Source organism: Entelurus aequoreus, linkage group LG12 (assembly GCF_033978785.1).
Source record: "Entelurus aequoreus isolate RoL-2023_Sb linkage group LG12, RoL_Eaeq_v1.1, whole genome shotgun sequence".
Classification (NCBI taxonomy): domain Eukaryota; kingdom Metazoa; phylum Chordata; class Actinopteri; order Syngnathiformes; family Syngnathidae; genus Entelurus; species Entelurus aequoreus.
Window position 1 is genome coordinate 6,106,892 of NC_084742.1, and position 19,404 is coordinate 6,126,295.

At 40.5% G+C, this 19,404-nt stretch overlaps 2 protein-coding genes across 4 annotated transcripts; both read left to right on the forward strand.

The window, feature by feature from the left end:
• The first annotated feature begins 1,347 nt into the window (after positions 1-1,347).
• On the forward strand, positions 1,348-12,895 carry LOC133661386 (uncharacterized). Of its 2 annotated transcripts, XM_062064551.1 has the most exons (6): positions 1,348-1,574; positions 3,959-4,074; positions 9,962-10,285; positions 11,610-12,059; positions 12,133-12,179; positions 12,260-12,895. In XM_062064551.1, the coding sequence occupies exons 1-6, from the start codon at positions 1,567-1,569 to the stop codon at positions 12,377-12,379; spliced, it is 1,065 nt and encodes a 354-aa protein (XP_061920535.1). In that variant the 5' UTR covers positions 1,348-1,566; the 3' UTR covers positions 12,380-12,895. The 2 variants fall into 2 exon arrangements, with proteins under 2 accessions (XP_061920535.1, XP_061920536.1); XM_062064552.1 differs by lacking the exons at positions 1,348-1,574; positions 3,959-4,074 and adding an exon at positions 9,286-9,880.
• On the forward strand, positions 7,647-9,271 carry LOC133661387 (G-protein coupled receptor 4-like). 2 transcript variants are annotated; one of them, XM_062064554.1, is made up of 3 exons: positions 7,647-8,239; positions 8,363-8,442; positions 8,826-9,271. In XM_062064554.1, exons 1-3 carry the CDS (start codon positions 7,862-7,864, stop codon positions 9,247-9,249), a joined length of 882 nt encoding a protein of 293 aa, XP_061920538.1. In that variant the 5' UTR covers positions 7,647-7,861; the 3' UTR covers positions 9,250-9,271. The 2 variants fall into 2 exon arrangements, with proteins under 2 accessions (XP_061920538.1, XP_061920537.1); XM_062064553.1 differs by having other exon boundaries at positions 7,702-7,724; positions 7,858-8,442.
• Positions 12,896-19,404: the final 6,509 nt, after the last annotated feature.

Sequence of the window (19,404 nt, forward strand, 5' to 3'; positions counted from 1 at the left end):
CTCCACGCCAAGCGCCACCAGTACCTGCTCCACGCCAAGCGCCACCAGTACCTGCTCCACGCCAAGCGCCGCCAGTACCTGCTCCACGCCAAGCGCCGCCAGTACCTGCTCCACGCCAAGCGCCGCCAGTACCTGCTCCACGCCAAGCGCCGCCAGTGGCTGCCCCACGACGCCAAGCGCCGCCAGTGGCTGCCCCACGACGCCAAGCGCCGCCCGTGGCTGCCCCACGCCGCCAAGCGCCGCCCGTGGCTGACCCACGCCAAGACCAAAGCCAAGACCAAGAACCGCCAAGTGACCAAGAACCGCCAAGTGACCAAGAACCGCCAAGTGACCAAGAACCGCCAAGTGACCAAGAACCGCCAAGAGACCAAGACCAACCACGCCAAGTCCAAGACCAAGACCAACCACGCCAAGTCCAAGACCAAGTCCAAGACCAAGACCCAGACCCACGCCAAGACCAAGACCCTCGTCAAGACCCGCCACGCCAAGCTTCGCCGCCTGACGCACCACGCCAAGCTTCGCCGCCTGCCACGACAACGCGCCCACCTCCTCGTCGGCCAAGGATGTGGCCATTCCATGGGCGTCCGCCACGCCAGGTGCGCCGACCTCCTCGTCTGCCACGAATGTGGCCATTCCCAGGTCGCCCACCTCGTCAGGTTCAGCGGCGGTCTACCCGCCGTCGCCACCTGACTCTGCCCCGGTGGATTCGGGGACACCTGGTCTGGCGATCCACCGCCATGTCCCCCTCCCCCCCTCCCATGACTCTTGACCCTGTTTTTTGTTTTTGGACATCTGGGATCTGTCCGTAAGGGGGGGGGTTCTGTCATGTCTGTGTTCATGTTTTTGTTTGGCCATGTGCTGTTTTGTTTTTTGGACACTTCCTTAGTTCCTGGTTTCACTTCCTGGTTTTGTTTGTCACCATAGCAACCATTAGTTTCACCTGTTCCACGTTTGGACTCACACACACCTGTCTCACGTTTTCACAGTTAGTCACGCACCTGTTTTCACTTATCATGTCACTATATAGGCTTTTCTGTTTCGGTTGTTCGTGCTGGCGACATCACCCATTCATGCCATGTCCACAGTTCCTTGTCACGTTAGTTCTTGTTTCATCTCTTGTCACGTAAGTTTTTGTTTGTTTAATGTTCATAGTTCTCCGCCATTGTGCGCGCCCTTTGTTTTTCTAGTCAAGTTTTTTACCTCCGCTGTGAGCGCCTTTTGTTTGTACCTTTTGTTTGAGTTTATAGTAATAATTAAATATGTCTTTACCTGCACGCCACGTCCGTTCCATTTCTTTTGCACCACGGGAGAGCAAACCTCGTCAAAGACCAAGTCCTGACAGTTTGAAAGTAATCTTTGAAGATTTGTGCTGCTTTGTCTGACGTCATGTCACTATTTACCGTCAGTACGTTTCTATGTGGGGGCCAGCCAGTCCGGCTGTGCTAGATGTAGGTTGGTAAACCTCACTCTCTGACGACTACAAGAGTAGGGCTGGCTGCTGGAAGGAAACGTGTGATTACAGCTATTTCGGATACAACACTTCTCTGACGGCAAGAGAACTTTCAAATGTCCAGGTCAGCTGTGATTCTACTTACCTAAAAACTTTGTCCATTTGTTGAAGGAGAGACAACGAGAATGCGGGCTCCCGTGGATGTGATAAAAAAGGTAGCGTGTGCTTTGTATTACCTGGCCGACAAGGGAAGACTACGGAAAATGGCGAATGCATTTGGACTGGCAAAACAGACTGTATCAGTTATTGTCCGCCATGTATGTCGCGGATTCAACGTCTAAGTCCAGGGTATATAAAGTCACCAAAAACGAATGGACAATGAAGGTGAAGGCAAAAAAGTGAGGGGTGTTCTGACCAGATATCTAGATTGATTTATGTAAAATGTTCTTTATCACATCGTTTACTTTCACATGTCCATTAAAGATTTTATTAATTTATGATAGCTCAGGTGTGATTCACTACAATAGGGCCCCACAGCGCACTGGATTCCAGTTAATTGAAATACCATAACACTGGATATTGTTCAGATAAGTTAAATTTAATTTAAGAAGTTGCACACAAAGCAACACTGGAGATGACTATGACGTGTGCATTTTCCGCGCATGCGTACTAGGTCGCGTTGCGCCGGCGGACGGAGGGGAGGGGGTCTTAAACGATGGCATTGTTGTGTGTGGACACGGATAAGGTTAGGTGTGATTTACCCTGGATAACCTTAGTCGGCTTAGAGTAGAAGGGGCCTTAAAAATACTAGAATTGGATAGCTGCTATTGATTCAAAGCCTGGAGAATACAATGACCTGATAAAAGAGGATGTTTAAAGGCACCCAGAGAAAACTGACACATGCAAACTCCACACATAGAAATCCTCAAACTCCTGACTGTGCGACCAACATGCTAACACCAATAACACAATGCAGCCCTGTTATCAATTTTTGATGGATAAAATCACAAGGAACATAATGAATGACGAATGTGTATAATAATAATAATAATATTCCTCACTAGACTTTCAATATTTCAACTTAAAACAAGAGTACCCAAAAATTGTACTCAAGTAGGACGACCGTTACTTAAGAATAATATGACTCAAGTAAAAGTAAAACGTCATCAAAATAATTACTTGAGTATGAGTAGGTATTTTGTGAAAAAACTCCTCAAGTATTGGATAACTTGTGAGTAACTTTTGATTCATTTAGTAGCTATTTATTAATGTTTTTTTAACTCCAACCGTAGATTGTGTGTGCGTGCAAAACAAAAATCATATACAATTCACTGAGGCATGTTTTTTCTAGTCGGATGTGGAATTCTTGTAAATGATAAATGGGTTGTACTTGTATAGCGCTTTTCTACCTTTTTTTAAGGAACTCAAAGCTCTTTGACACTATTTCCACATTCACACACACACATTCACACACTGATGGCGGGAGCTGCCATGCACGGCGCTAACTAGTCCCATCAGGAGCAAGGGTGAAGGGTCTTGCTCAAGGACACAACGTACGTGACTAGGATGGTAGAAGGTGGGGATTGAACCAGTAACCCTCAGATTGCTGGCACGGCCACTCTCCCAACTTCGCCACGCCGTGTAGGCTGGAACTTGAACATTTCTACTGACAAAGATGACAGCACATGTTCTTTTTACTAGTTTGAAAGTAATCATTAAAGATTTATGCAGCTTTATCTGATGTCATGTCACTTTTTACACTCAGCATGTTTCCAAGCACTAAATTAGTCTGATTTGTCAAATATTTCAGTTTCTTCTCGTTTCATACTTACAGGTGAAGTTCAAATTTCCATTCCCTTTCTCTAATGCAGGAATTCTCAAACTGTGGTACGTGTACCACTAGTGGTACGCGGGCTCAATCTAGTGGTACGCCAAAGAATCACTTGATTAAAGTACAGTATTTTATTTTCCAATATTCAGACACAGTGTTACTGTTCAAGCTGTGTGTAATGTTATAGTGGCCAAAATATTAAATATACTTGTTAAATAAAACTTCTGTACTGTTTTTAATCAATACTTGGGCCCTGTACGCTACCATACTTTAATGTTGGTCATTATGGTGGTACTTTGAGAGCCAAGTTTGAGAACCACTGCTCTAATGTGACTGCTGGCAATGCGCAGTGGCGCAATGGTTCACCTGCTATCTTTAGGCTGCACTAGGCCTACTAGCGTGGCTACCTTTGGCTCTAAGGTGCACCAGAAAGCCTGAACATGTGGGAATGCCAAAAGTGAGACTTCAGTGGCAAGATGCGTTTGAAAAAATGTTGGCCTTTTTAACACCGACTTGGCCTGTTTTAGAATGATGTCCTCACCTCCAGCAGATTTCCCTACACTGTGGCCTCCTAATGCTTTTCTTAATGACCAAAAATTAGAAATTGAAATCATCTCAAGTGCTTTCTCTGCTGGCTCTTCTGTCTCATCCTCTGCATCTATGTTTTCCTTTATTAGCTCTTCTACGTCTCACTGTCCTCAATCCCTTCTGGAAAGAAGCTATTGTGTCAGGGACTTGAATGGCTGCGGTACTTGTGACCCCAAGATGCAGGAGACAGGAGGACGACGTACAAGTAAGACAAGTCTTTCATTATACTCAACACAGGAGGAGCAGATATGCATGCGCTAAAAGTCAGTAAAATAGATCTAGCCTCGAGCTGGAGGGCGAGGCAGGCATAAATAGCAGCCTGATTGGCGACTGCATTCAGGTGTGCCAGGCTGCTAATTAGGGACAGGTGAGAGAACGAGCGCTCAGGGAGACATGCGGGAAGTGGAACTTAAATAAGAGCGCTGACCAAGAAATAAACACAAAACTAAAGAAATATGACAAGCAAGTTACATGAGATGTGACAGATCGTCACATTAAGTAGCTGGAAGTTGATCAATTGTATCATTGTCTCATTTGTGTAAATGGTTACAATGGATGCTGTAGAAGAACGGAATAAAATAGTAAGGGACATAAAAGTGAGTTAAAAGAAATGCAAATTACAATAAGACCTCTTATCTGCCAACCTGGCATACGACGTGCAGCATGCCTCTATATCCTGATGTCCCCCTGGTCCTAGCCCCTATGGTTTTATTTTAACTGCAATATACACAACACTGGACTTGGACCTCATTTTTCCACAAATCATTCATTTATTCCGACCATCATCACTAACACAGAACAATACAGATCACATTCACACAACAGTCACTAATACACTATTAACATGGCACTTTTAAATATTTGTTCTCTGGTCAATAAGTCTTTTATTATTATGATTTGATTTTAGACCACAAATTAGCTTTTAACTGAGGTATGGCTGGTTACAGATGCACCTCTCCATCCAATTTTAACTTTGCTTTTTACAGTCAGAAGTGGTAGGAAGGGAGGTGGCACAGCATCAAAAGCCATGCATTCCCTAACATTAAAACTGATTTTATTTGATCACTATACCACTTTTGAATGTCATGCTATTGTTTTAGTACCCCCCCCCAGTTTTGTGCGTCGCTGTTTATAGACCACCAAAGAAAGTTTTTGCTTTTATAAATAATTTTTACAGCCCTTTGAGACACTTGTGATATAGGGCTATATAAATAAACATTGATTGATTGATTGATTGATTTTTCTGAGTTTTTATCAATCATTCTTTCAACATATAATATGATCATTTTAGCTGGGGATTTTAATCTACACACTGATGAGGTTTTAAACCCTGTTTCCAGTGAATTTTTAAATATGTTAGATTTCATGTCAGACAGCCAACTCACAACAGAGGACAAACTCTGGATTTGGTCATTATTTACGGTCTGTCCATCGGTGTGTCCTCTGTTGTCGACTAGGTTGTGTCTGACCACTACTGTGTGTTTTTTAATACCACAGCTTTTATCCAGTGAGAGACCTCAGTGCGAATTGTGATGAAGCGCTATCAAACTTCTGAAGTGGCTGCAAATTTTATTAGAGTTTTTAATAATTATCCTCCGATAGTTTTACCTGCACCCTGTGATTTTATTGTTGACAATTTTAATCAAAACCTCAAATCCAGCCTTGACGCTGTTGCTCCTCTAAAATCAACAAAGGTAATTTTAAAATCCATGCTTTTATGGAGAAATGATGAGGAAGTCAAAAAAATTAAAATTGCAGCATAGCAGAGGAAACGGAGGAAGAGTAAACTAATGATTAATCATCAAATATTACGTGAACAGAAAAAAATATACAACACGGCGGTTAACAACGCAAGAAACACTATTTTCTCCACAGTATTTGAAAACAATTAGAATAACCCCAGGGTCCTTTTCGCAACAATTAACCATTTGTTTAACCCTGATTTTAATAATATACCTGGCACACCTACAGACTCCCTTTGTGAGCAGTTTGCAGACCACTTCAGAGAAAAAAATAAACACCGTCAGATGTGACACACTGCTTTTAATCCACCTGAGTGTCTGTTTTTACCTGAGGAAACGCTGGACAGTTTTGTCCTGGTTAATGCTGAGGTGCTTGACAGGGTTTTTTCTACAATAAACCCCACTACATGTCTTTTAGATTAAATTACAACCATTTTTTTTTTTAAATATCATATGATTCTTTGAGGGAGGAGATTTTTTAAAAAGCGGTGGTGAGGCCCCTGACAAAGAAGAGCAATTTGGATGCTGACAATTAGAATAATTACAGACCTGTATCAAACTTACCATTTTTGAGTAACATTTTAGAAAAACTTGTTTTTAAACAACTCTTTGCAATATTTTGGAGAAGTTTCAGTTTCAGTCTGGTTTTAGGGTGAACCACAGTACAGAGACGGCCTTTTTAAAGATTGTGAACGATTTCAGGTTGAGTGACTCTCAAAAACGGTCAGTATTGGTTCTACTGGATCTTAGCGCTGCCTTTGATACAATAGATCACCTCATTCTTTTAAAATGACTGAAACACCTGGGCTGCACTAGTATTGTTCACAAATGGTTCACCTCCTATCTTTAGGCTGCACTAGGCCTACTAGCGTGGCTGGTTACCTTTGGCTCTAAGGTGCGCCAGAAAGCCTGAACAAGTCAGTTAGCTGCACTCGCAGTCTGTACTCGACCTGCTAGCGTGGTTAGCTCTAAGCAGTCAGCTAACCAATATGTGCCGGAGAGCGTTGAGTTAGCGGTGTTATACATAAATCTAAAAAATATATCACTTTGGCTAAAAGAATGGCGGAATTCCGCTAAATAGCGCACGTCTGGGATCCCTGTATAATTTGCCCCAGCTGAGTCATGACATCGTTGTTGGGTTTTTTTACCGACTTAACAGCCATTTGTAACGGAAATGAAACCAGCGGTGGCCGCGCTCGGAATCATGTTGGTGATTTAACCCCCAATTCCATCCTTGATGCTGAGTGCCAAGCAGGGAGGCAATGGGTCCCATTTTATTAGTCTTTGGTATGGGTTTGAACTCACAACCTTCCAGTCTCAGGGTGGACACTCTACCCACAACGCCACTGAGCAGGTCTCACAAGGCCACAGAGCACATCTAAGGCCACTGAGCAGGTCTTGTCAGGTATGCTCTCTCTCCCTTCTCTAAACATGACAAATATCAGTAAACGACTGCACAACGCTTTGAGTTGTTTTTCCATTTTGGTTTTTTTCAGCAGCACTACTGTTTTGGTTAATTTTGTACCAAACAAAGTCACGATTTTACAAACCTTATTACTTTTCTGTCTAATGCTGTGTGTCAGAGGAAACATGCCGTAGGTTGCAGCACACACGAGGGAGAAGAGGGCATTGGAGGTTTATGAGCACCATCGAGCAGTTGTGGAGGAATTCTCATAAGAACTCCAATATATTTCCCATCAGATGATTTTTGTTCCAAAATGAACAAAAAAATTGGGCTCCAGAAAAAAGGCCACATTTCTTATGCAGGGCAAAAAGGCAGGTGCTTGTGTACGTGCTTGCTGATGCATACATTTATTAAAGATGTCCATGTGTCAAATGCCAATAACTAAAGGACATAAGTGATAGCCATGCATGAAGCGAGCCTGATCACCACGTCTCCCGGTTTGCTGAAAGAGAGTGTGTGTTTTAGTTCTGTGCACGATAGGCGTTCTCCTGCCTCAGGATGTTGCCCTTAAGGCTGAAAACGTTGACTTCCTGTGGTAGGAAACGATCAAAGAATGGACAAAAGTTGGTCCAGACGCCGTGTTCCCAGCACTTGCTGAGCGCAGGTCGTAGCAGCAACAGTGAGATTGAGAGCGAGCCGCATCCTGAGGTGAGCAAGTTTAAACTGGAGTGGATTGTTGTTCACGTGATGGCCACCTGCTCTGTGCTGATTTGCGAGTTGGAACCCAACTAGAAAGGAAAATGACATAAGGAACTCACATGTGAAGGCGTTTGTCCAGCAGAGACATGTCCAATGACAGCTGCGGCCTTCCCTTGGACACAGACGTCTTCGGCCTGACTTGCATCTATGGCCTAGTCTTCTCCTTGGGCCTGCCCAGCAACCTGCTGTCCCTGTGGGGACTCTACCACCTGGGTCGCACAGGTAACGGAGGCTGCCAGCGAGTCTACATCCTCAACTTGCTGCTGTCCGACCTTCTGCAGTTGCTCACCCTGCCCTTGTGGATCCTGTACCTTCAGGGCGGCCACCGCTGGCCCTACGGCCCACTTCCTTGCGAGCTGGTAGGCTACGTGTTCTACGTCAATGTCTACGCCAGCGTCATGTTCCTGTGCCTGATAGCGCTGGACCGCTGCCTGGCCATCGTGTTCCCAATAAGCAGCCGCAGGGTGAGGACGATCAAGGTAGCCGCGGTGTCAGGCGTGGCGGTGTGGATGCTCACCTTTCTGTTCTGCCTGTTTGGACTTCTGCCGTCTGTTTTCGACCCGGATCGATTGCTGTGTTTGGAGCAGTATCCAGTCAGCCCCAAATACGCCCACTTCAAAATCACCACTGTGGCTCTGGGATTCCTGTTGCCGTGCACCATACTTGGGTGAGTTAAGATGCAGATCACAGAAATATGATAGGTTGCTGCATTACCACACTGCTTAAAATGCACTCTTTGTGTCAAGAAATCTGTCTATGGATGTTCCTCTTTCATTAGTTCGTATTCTCAGGGCATTCAATCAATCGCAACTGGACTGTTTAATTTGTCTTAAAAGACAAAACTCGCCTCTCATCTGAGCAGACTTCATCAGTTCATGCTCATAGTCTTAGATTGGTCAGATCTAGTTTTGGTCTATTCCTGGATCTCTTCCGATTCTAACCAAGACTTAATGAGTTCCTTCTTTCCTCTAACAAGAGTTTGTGTTTTGTTTTGCATAATTATTACATTAAATGTTGGATGTAAAAGTCATTTCATCCTTCATCTTTCAGCTACACCTCAGCCCACATCGGAGTGACCCTTCGCCGCTCTCCCTCATTGTCGGCCCACGAGCGCCACAAAATTGTGGGCATCCTGGTGGTGATCACAGTCAACTTCATTGCCGTGTTCGGACCCTACCACCTGGTGGGCGGCTACAGATTTGCCTCGCTGCTGCAGGCTGACGAGCCGTGCGCCCTGGAGCGCTCCATCTTCCTGTTCTACCGACTGTGCTATGGGATGACCAGCCTCAACGCGCTGCTTGATCCTCTCTTCTACATTTTTCTGTGTGCCGACGCCCGGTTGGAGCTGCGGAGGTCACTACCCTGCTCGGGCCGGGGCCAAAGCGCTCGCAAACAGATGACTTTGACCACGACAGTTCACCAGGAAGCCAAGGAACAGAGGGAAAGTGGCCATAATAATCTTTCAGTTGAATAGATCAGGTTTGAGACACAGCAAACTTCCCTTCAGAGAATATGCTACTTTTGGGGCCCTGCTTGCACCTAGAAAAACATTTCCTGGAGTTTTCTGCCTCTAGCCTAAACTCAGTTTACTCTGTTGCTAGACTTAAACTCTGAAGTCAGTTCGGCAGGTTTGAAAATATGTTTTTTCTTTATTTTTCCAAAGCTGCTGCTTTTCACAGTATGAAACTAGTGGGAGTATACAGTATATCATTTCAAATAGTTGTTAAGATGACAAAAACAGACCCAGCTAATGATGCTAACTAATTGCTAATGTTTGACTGTTGCAAAAAAATACAATGGAAGCAAAGAAGAGGTTAACAGCCTTGGCAATGCTGGTGCACAAAGAAATAATCACGGAAAATGATTCAAATGTTTGGGGGGAGCATGCAAGATGACTTGAGAGTTAACTTTTAAAGCACAAAGCACTGCTCGACACAAATCTTCACATATTTGACGCAAAGATCGTTTTTTTCCATTAGAGGAGGAGTGTGTTTTTTTCTTTGACCCCGTTTCGTGACAATGCCATTTGGGCCAAAAACAGTCTGAAAGGCGAGAGTGAGGGATGTTCAAACTCTGCGTGCTCGCGGTCGCTCTTTTTAGAGCTCGTAAGTTATCGAAATAACGCACAATGCTTTTCCTACAAGGAAAAAATGGACCTAATTTTTCTTAACATGTTTGTGTTTCAGATGCTACGGTCCTCTTCGCCAGCCTGGGCGACAATGTGACCCTTCCTTGCTTCTTTGATTCAGAGGCCACATATCTGTCCTGGTACAAGCAGGTTGCAGGTGACAAACCTGAAATCATCCTCTCTTACTATGTCTACTTGGACAATTCCCACAACCATCAGAAAATGGGGTTGGTCAGCGAGCGACTGACAGCTCACCAAGGAGCAAACTTCTTCCACCTAAAGATTTCTGGTGTGGGGCTCTCGGACACGGCTGTGTACTACTGTGGGCAGACTCATCTCACCGTCACCAGCTTTGACAATGGAATATTTTTGCTTGTGAAAGGTATATTATTTCTTGAACTACTGTCATACTTTTCTGAGAACCTGCATCCTCTGCAGTAGACATTAGTTTTTAACCTATTTAGTTTGTCAGAGTTACACATTTTAGAAAAAAAATTGCCCTGTTAAATGCAGAGGATAATTTCACCACAAAAACACAAAGGATGCTGGTTCTCAGTAGGATATTATTAATACAATTGTATTTCACTGAAGTCAATAATTTTGTTCAATGACTGGCCATTTTAAAAGCAACCCCAGGAACAAATTGGCTTCTCTCCTCTAAAAGGGTTCAGCCGTCATACCTTGATTTAAATTTTTGTAATTATCAGACTACATGAATTGAATGAGAGTCACTTTTAAGATCAAATCAAATGTGCGTCCCCGCGCGGGTTTAAAGGGTTCACGTTCCATAGCATTTTATTAGGTGTATGCCACTAATTGCAATTATTGTCGGTCTACTATCACGAAGTAAGTCCATTTTTAACACACACTTAGGTCACTGTAAAATAAAAAATACAATTAAAAAATATATTTTTTAAATCTTTTATTTTAATTTTTTTTTTAAATGTTAATGTATAAAACGTTTTTGGAAATTCATTTAAAAAAATTTAAAAAAAAGGTCGCTCACATGAAGAATAACCCCAATATTGGCAATTTTTCTGCTGAGCGAGAACACCAAATGATAAATGTATCTTTACGTTGGAAGAATATGTGCTCTTTTTAAAGACATAACACATAAACGATTACTTGTTTGGGACTGATTATTTCAATGCAAAAATAGCAGTGCTGTCCAAGTACACATTTTTTAAATCAGATTAATCACACTAATGAATTCGGAATTAACTTAAAAAAGACCCCAATATTTAGACACAAATGCAATTTTATTTTGTCATCCAGGAACATGTTTTGAATGTTCATAGTTTTATCTAAAGTGCCTTCTGGGTGTAATTTGAAGTGGAATTTTCCAGCTAGCACACTCCTCAGTCATCTTTACACTGACCCATTGACCTGATCACTAACCATATAACAACCCGCGCAGTTTTTCAAATAACCATCCATGCTTAAGGTAAATGAGCATCTACATTCAAAATGACTGTGTGCTTAACCGACGTACAGTACATACAGGAAAAATGCAATATTTTATTGTGAGTTAATATGAATTAACATGTTACTTTTGACAGGCCTAATAAATAGTTGTTCTTTATTTGTCAATACAGAGAATAAATGAGTATGCGGTGTGCAATTTGCAAAATTAAATCCATCTTAATTGCAGTTCTTTGTAGCAATAAGAAAAATGGCCATTAAAGTCAGCAAAATGTCTGTTCTAGAATCAAGCCACCTATCTGTTAGCCAGCGTCCAACATCTATCTCGGCAACTGAGGGGGGTTCTGCTGCCTTACAATGCACCACACACCCTGGAATCAGCAACGGACATCACAGGGTCTACTGGTTCCGAGAGGCCTCACAGGACTCCTGTTTGGGAATGACGTACGTCCACTCGGAGAACAGCAGCAAGTGCACGAAAGTGTCCGAGCGGCGCTGCGTTTACATGCTGTCCAAGAAGGATGTCACCCTTGCCGACGCCGGGTTGTACTACTGCGCGGTGGCCTCCTGTGGCGAGATAGTGTTTGGCGAGGGGACCAGGCTGGATGTTGGAGGACAGACCCACACTTGGTTGACACCCTGCCTGATTGCAGCTCTGCTTTTGTCCATATTCTTTAACCTCCTGCTCGCTCTTGTTTGCAAAAAGTCCAGAAGACAGCAGCTTCTGCAGGACGGTACGATCAATATCAATCGAACAATGATTAACGCTAATAAACAGAACGTAACGTTTCTATATCGTCCTGACAGGAGCAAATATGCAGACAAGTGTCCTAGAAAACAATGTGGATGATGAGGTGAGCTCATTAAAGTCGAGGGAACTCCCACTGTTGATCATTCTCCCAAAACTGACCAGCTGGTTGTCTTTTTCCGACAGATTGAGGACGCTTTGCCATACGTGGCTCTGGACTTCAAAAAGAGACAGTCCAACAGCAGGAGACAGAAGCGCCCCAAGGACACCATCTACGCTGGAGTGAGACTCAAACATGTGGACTGATGTTTGCAAAGTCATTTTTCTATTATTCTTCCTAACATGGCTTTTGCACAATGTGTGACAAACTCAGAAAATGTGATCTGAATTCACCTGTGATCTCCTTTCTAAATATCAAATATTTTCATGTTACTTGCATAACAAACTCAAATACAGCACATTCGTGAGCAGGACGGCCAACACTTATCAATGTCTTTGTCCCTTACTAAGCCTCGCTGGCCGGGACAAGTTGGCTCCACTGACCTTGCCTAGCGAGGAGAAGCTTTCGGGAAAAACAAATAATTGACTTTTCATTTGACTTTGCATTTTGTACTTGTATAAATGTATTACAGAGCGAGCGATCATACCATTTTGTTTACTGGTATGATTAATTCTTATAAAGAAAGTTCCTCAGAAAATTATTATTTCGGGACCTCTTATTAAATACAACAATCAGACATATGGCACATTCTCCTGTCCGTTGCACGTGTGTGTGTGTGTGTGTGTGTGTGTGTGTGTGTGTGTGTGTGTGTGTGTGTGTGTGTGTGTGTGTGTGTGTGTGTGTGTGTGTGTGTGTGTGTGTGTGTGTGTGTGTGTGTGTGTGTGTGTGTGTGCGTGTGCATGCATGTGTAGTTTTTAGGGTTAATCTTACAACTGACGACGATATGATACAGACACAATTCTTGGTTCAAACCGATTTTCGCAATATTATATTGGGTACATAAAAATATAATAACCCTTTTTAAAACAGGATACAAAAGTTTCTCTCGGATGAGTTAATTTTTGTAATCAAATGTCTACAGATAATACCCCAGTCTGACAATATGAAAAGTTTTTTTTATTTTATGTTGCTAATTTATTAAAGTATTCACAGCCTTTGCTCAATACTTTGTTGATGCACCTTTGGCAGCAATTCCAGCCTCCAGTCATTTCGAATATGATGCCACAAGCTTGGCACACCTATCTTTGGTCAGTTTCGCCCATTTCTCTTTGCAGCACCTCTCATGCTCCATCAGGTTGGATGGGAAGCGTTGGTTTTCATTCAGCAGGCCACAAGGCGCCTAAAATAGTCTCCAACCATGAGAAACAAAACTCCATGGTCTGATAAGGCAAAGATTGAACTCTTTGGCGTGAATGTCAGGCGTCATGTTTGGAGGAAACCAGGCACCAGTTCGATGGATGTTTTTCAGCGGCAGGAACTGGGAGACAGTCAGGATAGAGGGAAATATAAATGCAGCAATGTGCAGAGACATGCTGAATGAAAACTAACGCTAAGGGGCGCCGGAAGTTGGCTGACCCGTCAGCGGTCCTGTTCTGTCTCCCTGTAATGTTTGTCTGCTCTTGAATGGGATTGTGATGAAAATCTCCATTTCGCCTCGGGGATTAATAAAGTTTTTATAATTCTGATTCTGATTCTCATCCAACCTGATGGAACTTGAGAGGTGCTGCAAAGATGAATGGGCGAAAATCCCCAAAGATAGGTGTGCCAAGCTTGTGGCATCATATTCAAAAATAATTGAAAGCATTGAGCAAAGGCTGTGAATACGTATGTATTTGTGATTTGTATTATTTTATTTTTAATAAATTAGCAAAACGAAAAAAAAATGTTTTCACATTTTCATTACTGGGTATTGTGTGTAGAATTTTAAAGATGTTGGAATAAGGCTGTAACATAACAAAATATGGAAAAAGTACAGCGCTGTCAATACTTTCCGGATGCATTGTATTTCATCCATCCATCCATTTTCTACCGCTTATTCCCTTTGGGGTTGCGGGGGGTGCTGGAGCCTATCTCAGCTACAATCGGGCAGTAGTACACCCTGGACAAGTCGCCACGTCATCGCAGGGCCAACACAGATAGACAGACAACATTCACACTCACAATCACACACTAGGGCCAATTTAGTGTTGCCAATCAACCTATCCCCAGGTGCATGTCTTTGGAGGTGGGAGGAAGCCGGAGTACCCGGAGGGAACCCACGCAGTCACGGGGAGGACATGCAAACTCCACACAGAAAGATCCCGAGCCCGGGATTGAACCCAAGACTACTCAGGACCTTCGTATTGTGAGGCAGATGCACTAACCCCTCTCCCACCGTGCTTAACATGCATATTTAACACTTCAGTAGCTCATTCAGAGGTGTCAAAACAAGCAATGCAGCATATTTGCTGTGTGCGCAGCGGGCAGGAAGTGTGTTCATTTCCACGTCTACTAAATTTGTTCCGCGGAAAAACGCCTGACACCTAAAAGCGTCGCGGTAAGCTCACAAGCAACTCTTGACCCATTTCATAAGCGGAAGCGGCGGGCCACAGTGTTAAAACCATGAACTAAAGACTTGACAAATTAAGTATTTTTTTCTGATTGTTTGCATTTGCATTTTAAGAAATGCTGTTGACAACTCATTACATTTAAGTCAGTTCATGGTTTTTAACTTTCCTTTTTAAATAAAAAAATGGTCTCGGGTAAAAAAAAATTGCTGTCTTTGTCATACGTATACACTTTTTCCACTGTTATTTGTATTTCACACAAAAAAGAATATTGTCAATCCAAAGCGTTTTACAGCTCTACTTGCCTCTATGTTCATATAAATGTATAACGTTATGGACATTGTACCTTTAAAGACACTTGAACTTTTCTTGTTTTTTGCATTTTGAAAACTTTTCGCTTTCACCCTTTATGATGAATGATACTATGAGATGCAAAACGGCTCTTTGGTCACACGAGATGCATTTTTTAGTATATAGATAGTAATTATACTAATAATAATAATAATAATACTTTAAATTCATCTAGGGACAAAGGCAGACTGTTTTTGTTTGGCCAAAAACTTTGTGTTACTCTGCAACACATGACTTTTCCTCAAAGGGTTTTTTCATGTTAGATTTTAAAATGTCAATGTCCAATTCTTTCACAGTACGAAGACAAACAGGACATAAAAGTGGTTTCTTTTTCAACGGAGCATGAAAAACATTTTAGATTTTTTTTTTTTTGGCTCAAATCGCTCATTCAACTTCAGCCAAACAAAAATCCCAAACTTGTAATGTTTTATATTTTATTTTAACCCTTTAAAGGCCTTTTGATCAAATGAGTTTTCAATCAGTATACATTTGCATAAAATGAGTTATTCTACTAAATTAAACCATGTGGCATCTCATCAAAAGGCCTTCAAAATGAAAATGGTAAAAATTTTGAAAATCGAAACATTACATGTTTGATATTTTTCTGTAGGACTGAAGTTAATTGAGAAATTTGAGCAAAAAAGTAAAAATAAATATGAATCCAAATGTTTTAATGCCCTTCAAAAACTTAAGGAAATGTATGTCCTGTTTGGCTTTATATTAGTGCTGTCACACGGTTAATTATTTAAATCAAATTAATCACACTTTTGAATCGTGATTAATTGCAATAAACACTTGCTTGCATGATTTAAATAACTTTAAAAGAAGAGCCTAATAGTTTCACAGCTTCACACAATGCAATTGTATTGTCAGAGTCTCAGTTTCAAGTAATAACCCTTGGTTAAGGTAAAAAAAAAAAAAAAGATTACCGAACAAGAAGATCTTTACTCAGGTGCACATTATTCTACACTTATAGACATTAATAGGGCAACACAAAAGATTGCTAAACAGGAAAGTATGGAACTGAAAAACTTCAGCAGCATAGATCATAACAGTCCGTAATTAGATAAGGATATAGACCCAGATACAATTTTTTTTCTTTCATACCAGGAATAATTGTTTTTATTATACAGACGAACAATATAACGGAAACATTAAAATCGACAATAAACTGTTGATTAGTCATTTAAACAGCAGAAGTTTGTATGCAAACTACAATAACGTGAAGCAGTTTTTGGAACAATTTAACAAACCCTTCAAAGTGATCGCTATCTCAGAAACATTGATGGATGCTAAAAAAGGAATGGATTTTGACCTGAAAGGATATGAACTAAATTATATCAACAGAATCAACAAAAACAGAGGAGGAGTAGCTGTGTACGTGATGAAGAACCTAAACTATAAGGTGGTAAAAAAAATATGTCATTAGCTGATTACAATATCTTAGAATGTCTAACCATTAAAATATGTCATGAAAAATACAAGAACATATTAATCAGTTGTATACATAGATCAAGTAAGTCAAACATTGATATGTTTGAGAAATGAGTTGTTAATAAAATCAGTCAAAAAATTACTTTATGTGGAAACTTCAACATTGACCTCTTCAACCCTAACAAACAAAAGTCCATTGATTACTTTATAGACACAATGTATAGCCTGAGTTTATATCCTAAAATCACAAGGCCAAGCAGAATCTTGAGACACACTTATTGATAATATTTTTACTGATGATTTTGATAGTAATACTACAATTGGCCTGCTAAAATTCGACATCAGTGATCATCTGCCAGGTTTCATAATCTATAACGACGAGAAGAGGAACATTGACGACTACAATACATTTTGAAGAATTGTCACGACTTGGTTCTTGGGTTTTGTTTCTCCAGAAGGCAACGGAAAATTGGCACGGGCAAGGCGTGAATTTAAATACATTCTTTATTTTAACACTAATAAACTACAAAAAAGGGAAGCAAACAAAAGGCGCGCACAATGGCGGAAATACAAAACTTGGGTATAAACACAAAACTTGCACAAAGGCAGAAACTATGAACAATAAAACAAAAACACTAACTGTGGCATAAATGAACAAAACTTACTTGGCAAAGAACTGTGACATGACATGAAGCAGAGTGATGAAATAGTGTGAGGTCGCCAGGACGAACAACAGAAACAGACAGATTTAAATAGTGACATGATCAGTGAAAACAGGTGCGTGACTCAAAACGTGAAACAGGTGCGTGACAGGACAGGTGAAAACTAATGAGTTGCTATGGAAACAAACAAACAAGGAAGTGCAACCAGGAACTAAAAAGAGTCCAAAAAACAAACACATGGCCAAAACAAAACATGATAAATAGACATGACAAGAATATGCACAGAACAAAGTATGACAGCTTTCAAGAATGACCTGAGAGATCAAAGTTGGGACCTTTTATACAGGGAAAATTAGATAATGCATATGGAATTTTAAAAATACTTTCACAATGCTTTATGACAAACACTGTCCATTGAAACAACTTAGTAAGAAGCAAAAGAAAAACCAATCAACCATGGATGACAAAAGGACTGAAAAATGCTTGCAACAAGAAAAATACATTATATAGAACATTTATAACACAAAGATCCACAGAGGCAGAAAACAAGTACAAAATGTAAAAGAACATTATTAAAATTGGTGCTAAGAAGGATTACCCTAAATACTTCTCAGACGAAAATGTCGAAAATGACAATATGAACGAAGTAGTTGAAAGCTTCAATAAATACTTTGTGAACATTGTACCAAATATGGAAGAAAAGATTCCAGATCCCGAGCCAGTTGAGGACTTGATTGACACCATAGACAGAAATCCCAACGTGATGTTCATCGAAGGTGTGACAAAAGGGGAAATAATCAATATTGTGAAAAAAGGTAAATCCAAGACCTCAACTGACTAACGGGTTTGATATGGAAACAATAAAAAAGGTTATTGAAGAGATTTCAGAACATTTCAAATATATGTCAGCAACCTATCATTTCAAACAGGCAAATTCCCAGACAAAATGAAAATAGCAAAAGTCATACTAATGTATAAAACTGGAGACAAACACCAGTTTACAAACTACAGACCTGTTTCTCTACTTCCACAATTTCCTAAAATTATTGAAAAATTGTTTAACAACAGATTGGACAAATTCATAAATAAAATTAAAACACCCACAGACAACCAATACGGATACAGAGCCAACATTTCAACATCATTGTCCTTAATCACAATAATGGAAGAGATCACAAATACAATAGATAGTAAAACATGTGCTGCTGCAGTGTTTATGGATTTAACAAAAGCATTTGACACAATCAATCATAATATCTTAATATACAAACCAGAAAAGTATGGAATCAGAGGGTTGATCTTGAACTGGGTAAGAAGCTACTCAACCAACAGGAAGCAATAAGTGACGATGGGCAAACACACTTCCACAGAGCTGAAAATATCTTGTGACGTACTTCAAGGATCAATTCTAGGACCAAAATTCTTCAATCTTTATATAACAGACATTTGTAAAGTTACAAAGGACTTAAAGTTAGTATTATTTGCAGATGACACGACTAAGTTTTTTTTCAGGAGAGACCACACAAAAGCTAATACAAATAGTAACCGAAGAAATGAACAAATTAAAAAGATGGTTTGACAAAAACAGACTATCTTTGAATCTAAGCAAAACTAAAATAATGTTATTTGATAACAGTAGAAGAGAAAGTAAAACACAAATACAAATAGACTGAGTAGATATTGAAAGGGTAAAATAAAAAAAAATTTTGGGTGTAATAATAGATGATAAAAAATTAACTGGAAACCTCATGTAAAAAAATATACAACCTAAATTAGCAAGAAACATGTCAATAATGAATAAAGCAAACAAGTTCTGGACCAAAAATAATTTCATATTCTCTTCTGCTCGCTAGTGTTACCATATCTGAGTTATTGTGTAGAAATATGGGGAAACTACTACAAATGTGCGCTTCATTCACTAACTGTGTTACAAAAAAGATCAATTAGAATAATACATAATGTTGGATATAAAAAACATACAAACCCCTTTATTTATTAAATCACAAATATTGAAATTCAACAACTTCGTGCATTAGCAAACAGCTAAAATTATGTACAAAGCAAACTATAGCCTGCTACCCAAGAATGTACAACAATTATTCTCAACAAATAAGGAAAAATATAACCATAGAGGAAAATCTCATTTAAAACATCTGTATGCACGTACAACACTTAAGACCTTTAGCATATCCGTATGTGGAATTAAATTTTGGAATGGACTAACCAAATAAATCAAACAAAGCACTAATATCATCCAGTTTAAGAGACTGTTCAAACCAAAAGTGTTCACAAAGTACAAAGAAGAACAATTATCATAAATATCTTGAACCATTAAAA

Bases quoted from the DNA above. Each gene is read 5' to 3' on its own strand.
- LOC133661386 (XM_062064551.1), top strand. The intron at 4,075-9,961 runs GTAAGACAAGTC...TTTGTGTTTCAG, and splicing joins GACAGGAGGACGACGTACAA to ATGCTACGGTCCTCTTCGCC. The intron at 10,286-11,609 runs GTATATTATTTC...TGTCTGTTCTAG, and splicing joins AATATTTTTGCTTGTGAAAG to AATCAAGCCACCTATCTGTT.
- LOC133661387 (XM_062064553.1), top strand. From the start codon at position 7,862: ATGTCCAATGACAGCTGCGGCCTTCCCTTGGACACAGACGTCTTCGGC. The intron at 8,443-8,825 runs GTGAGTTAAGAT...TTCATCTTTCAG, and splicing joins TTGCCGTGCACCATACTTGG to CTACACCTCAGCCCACATCG.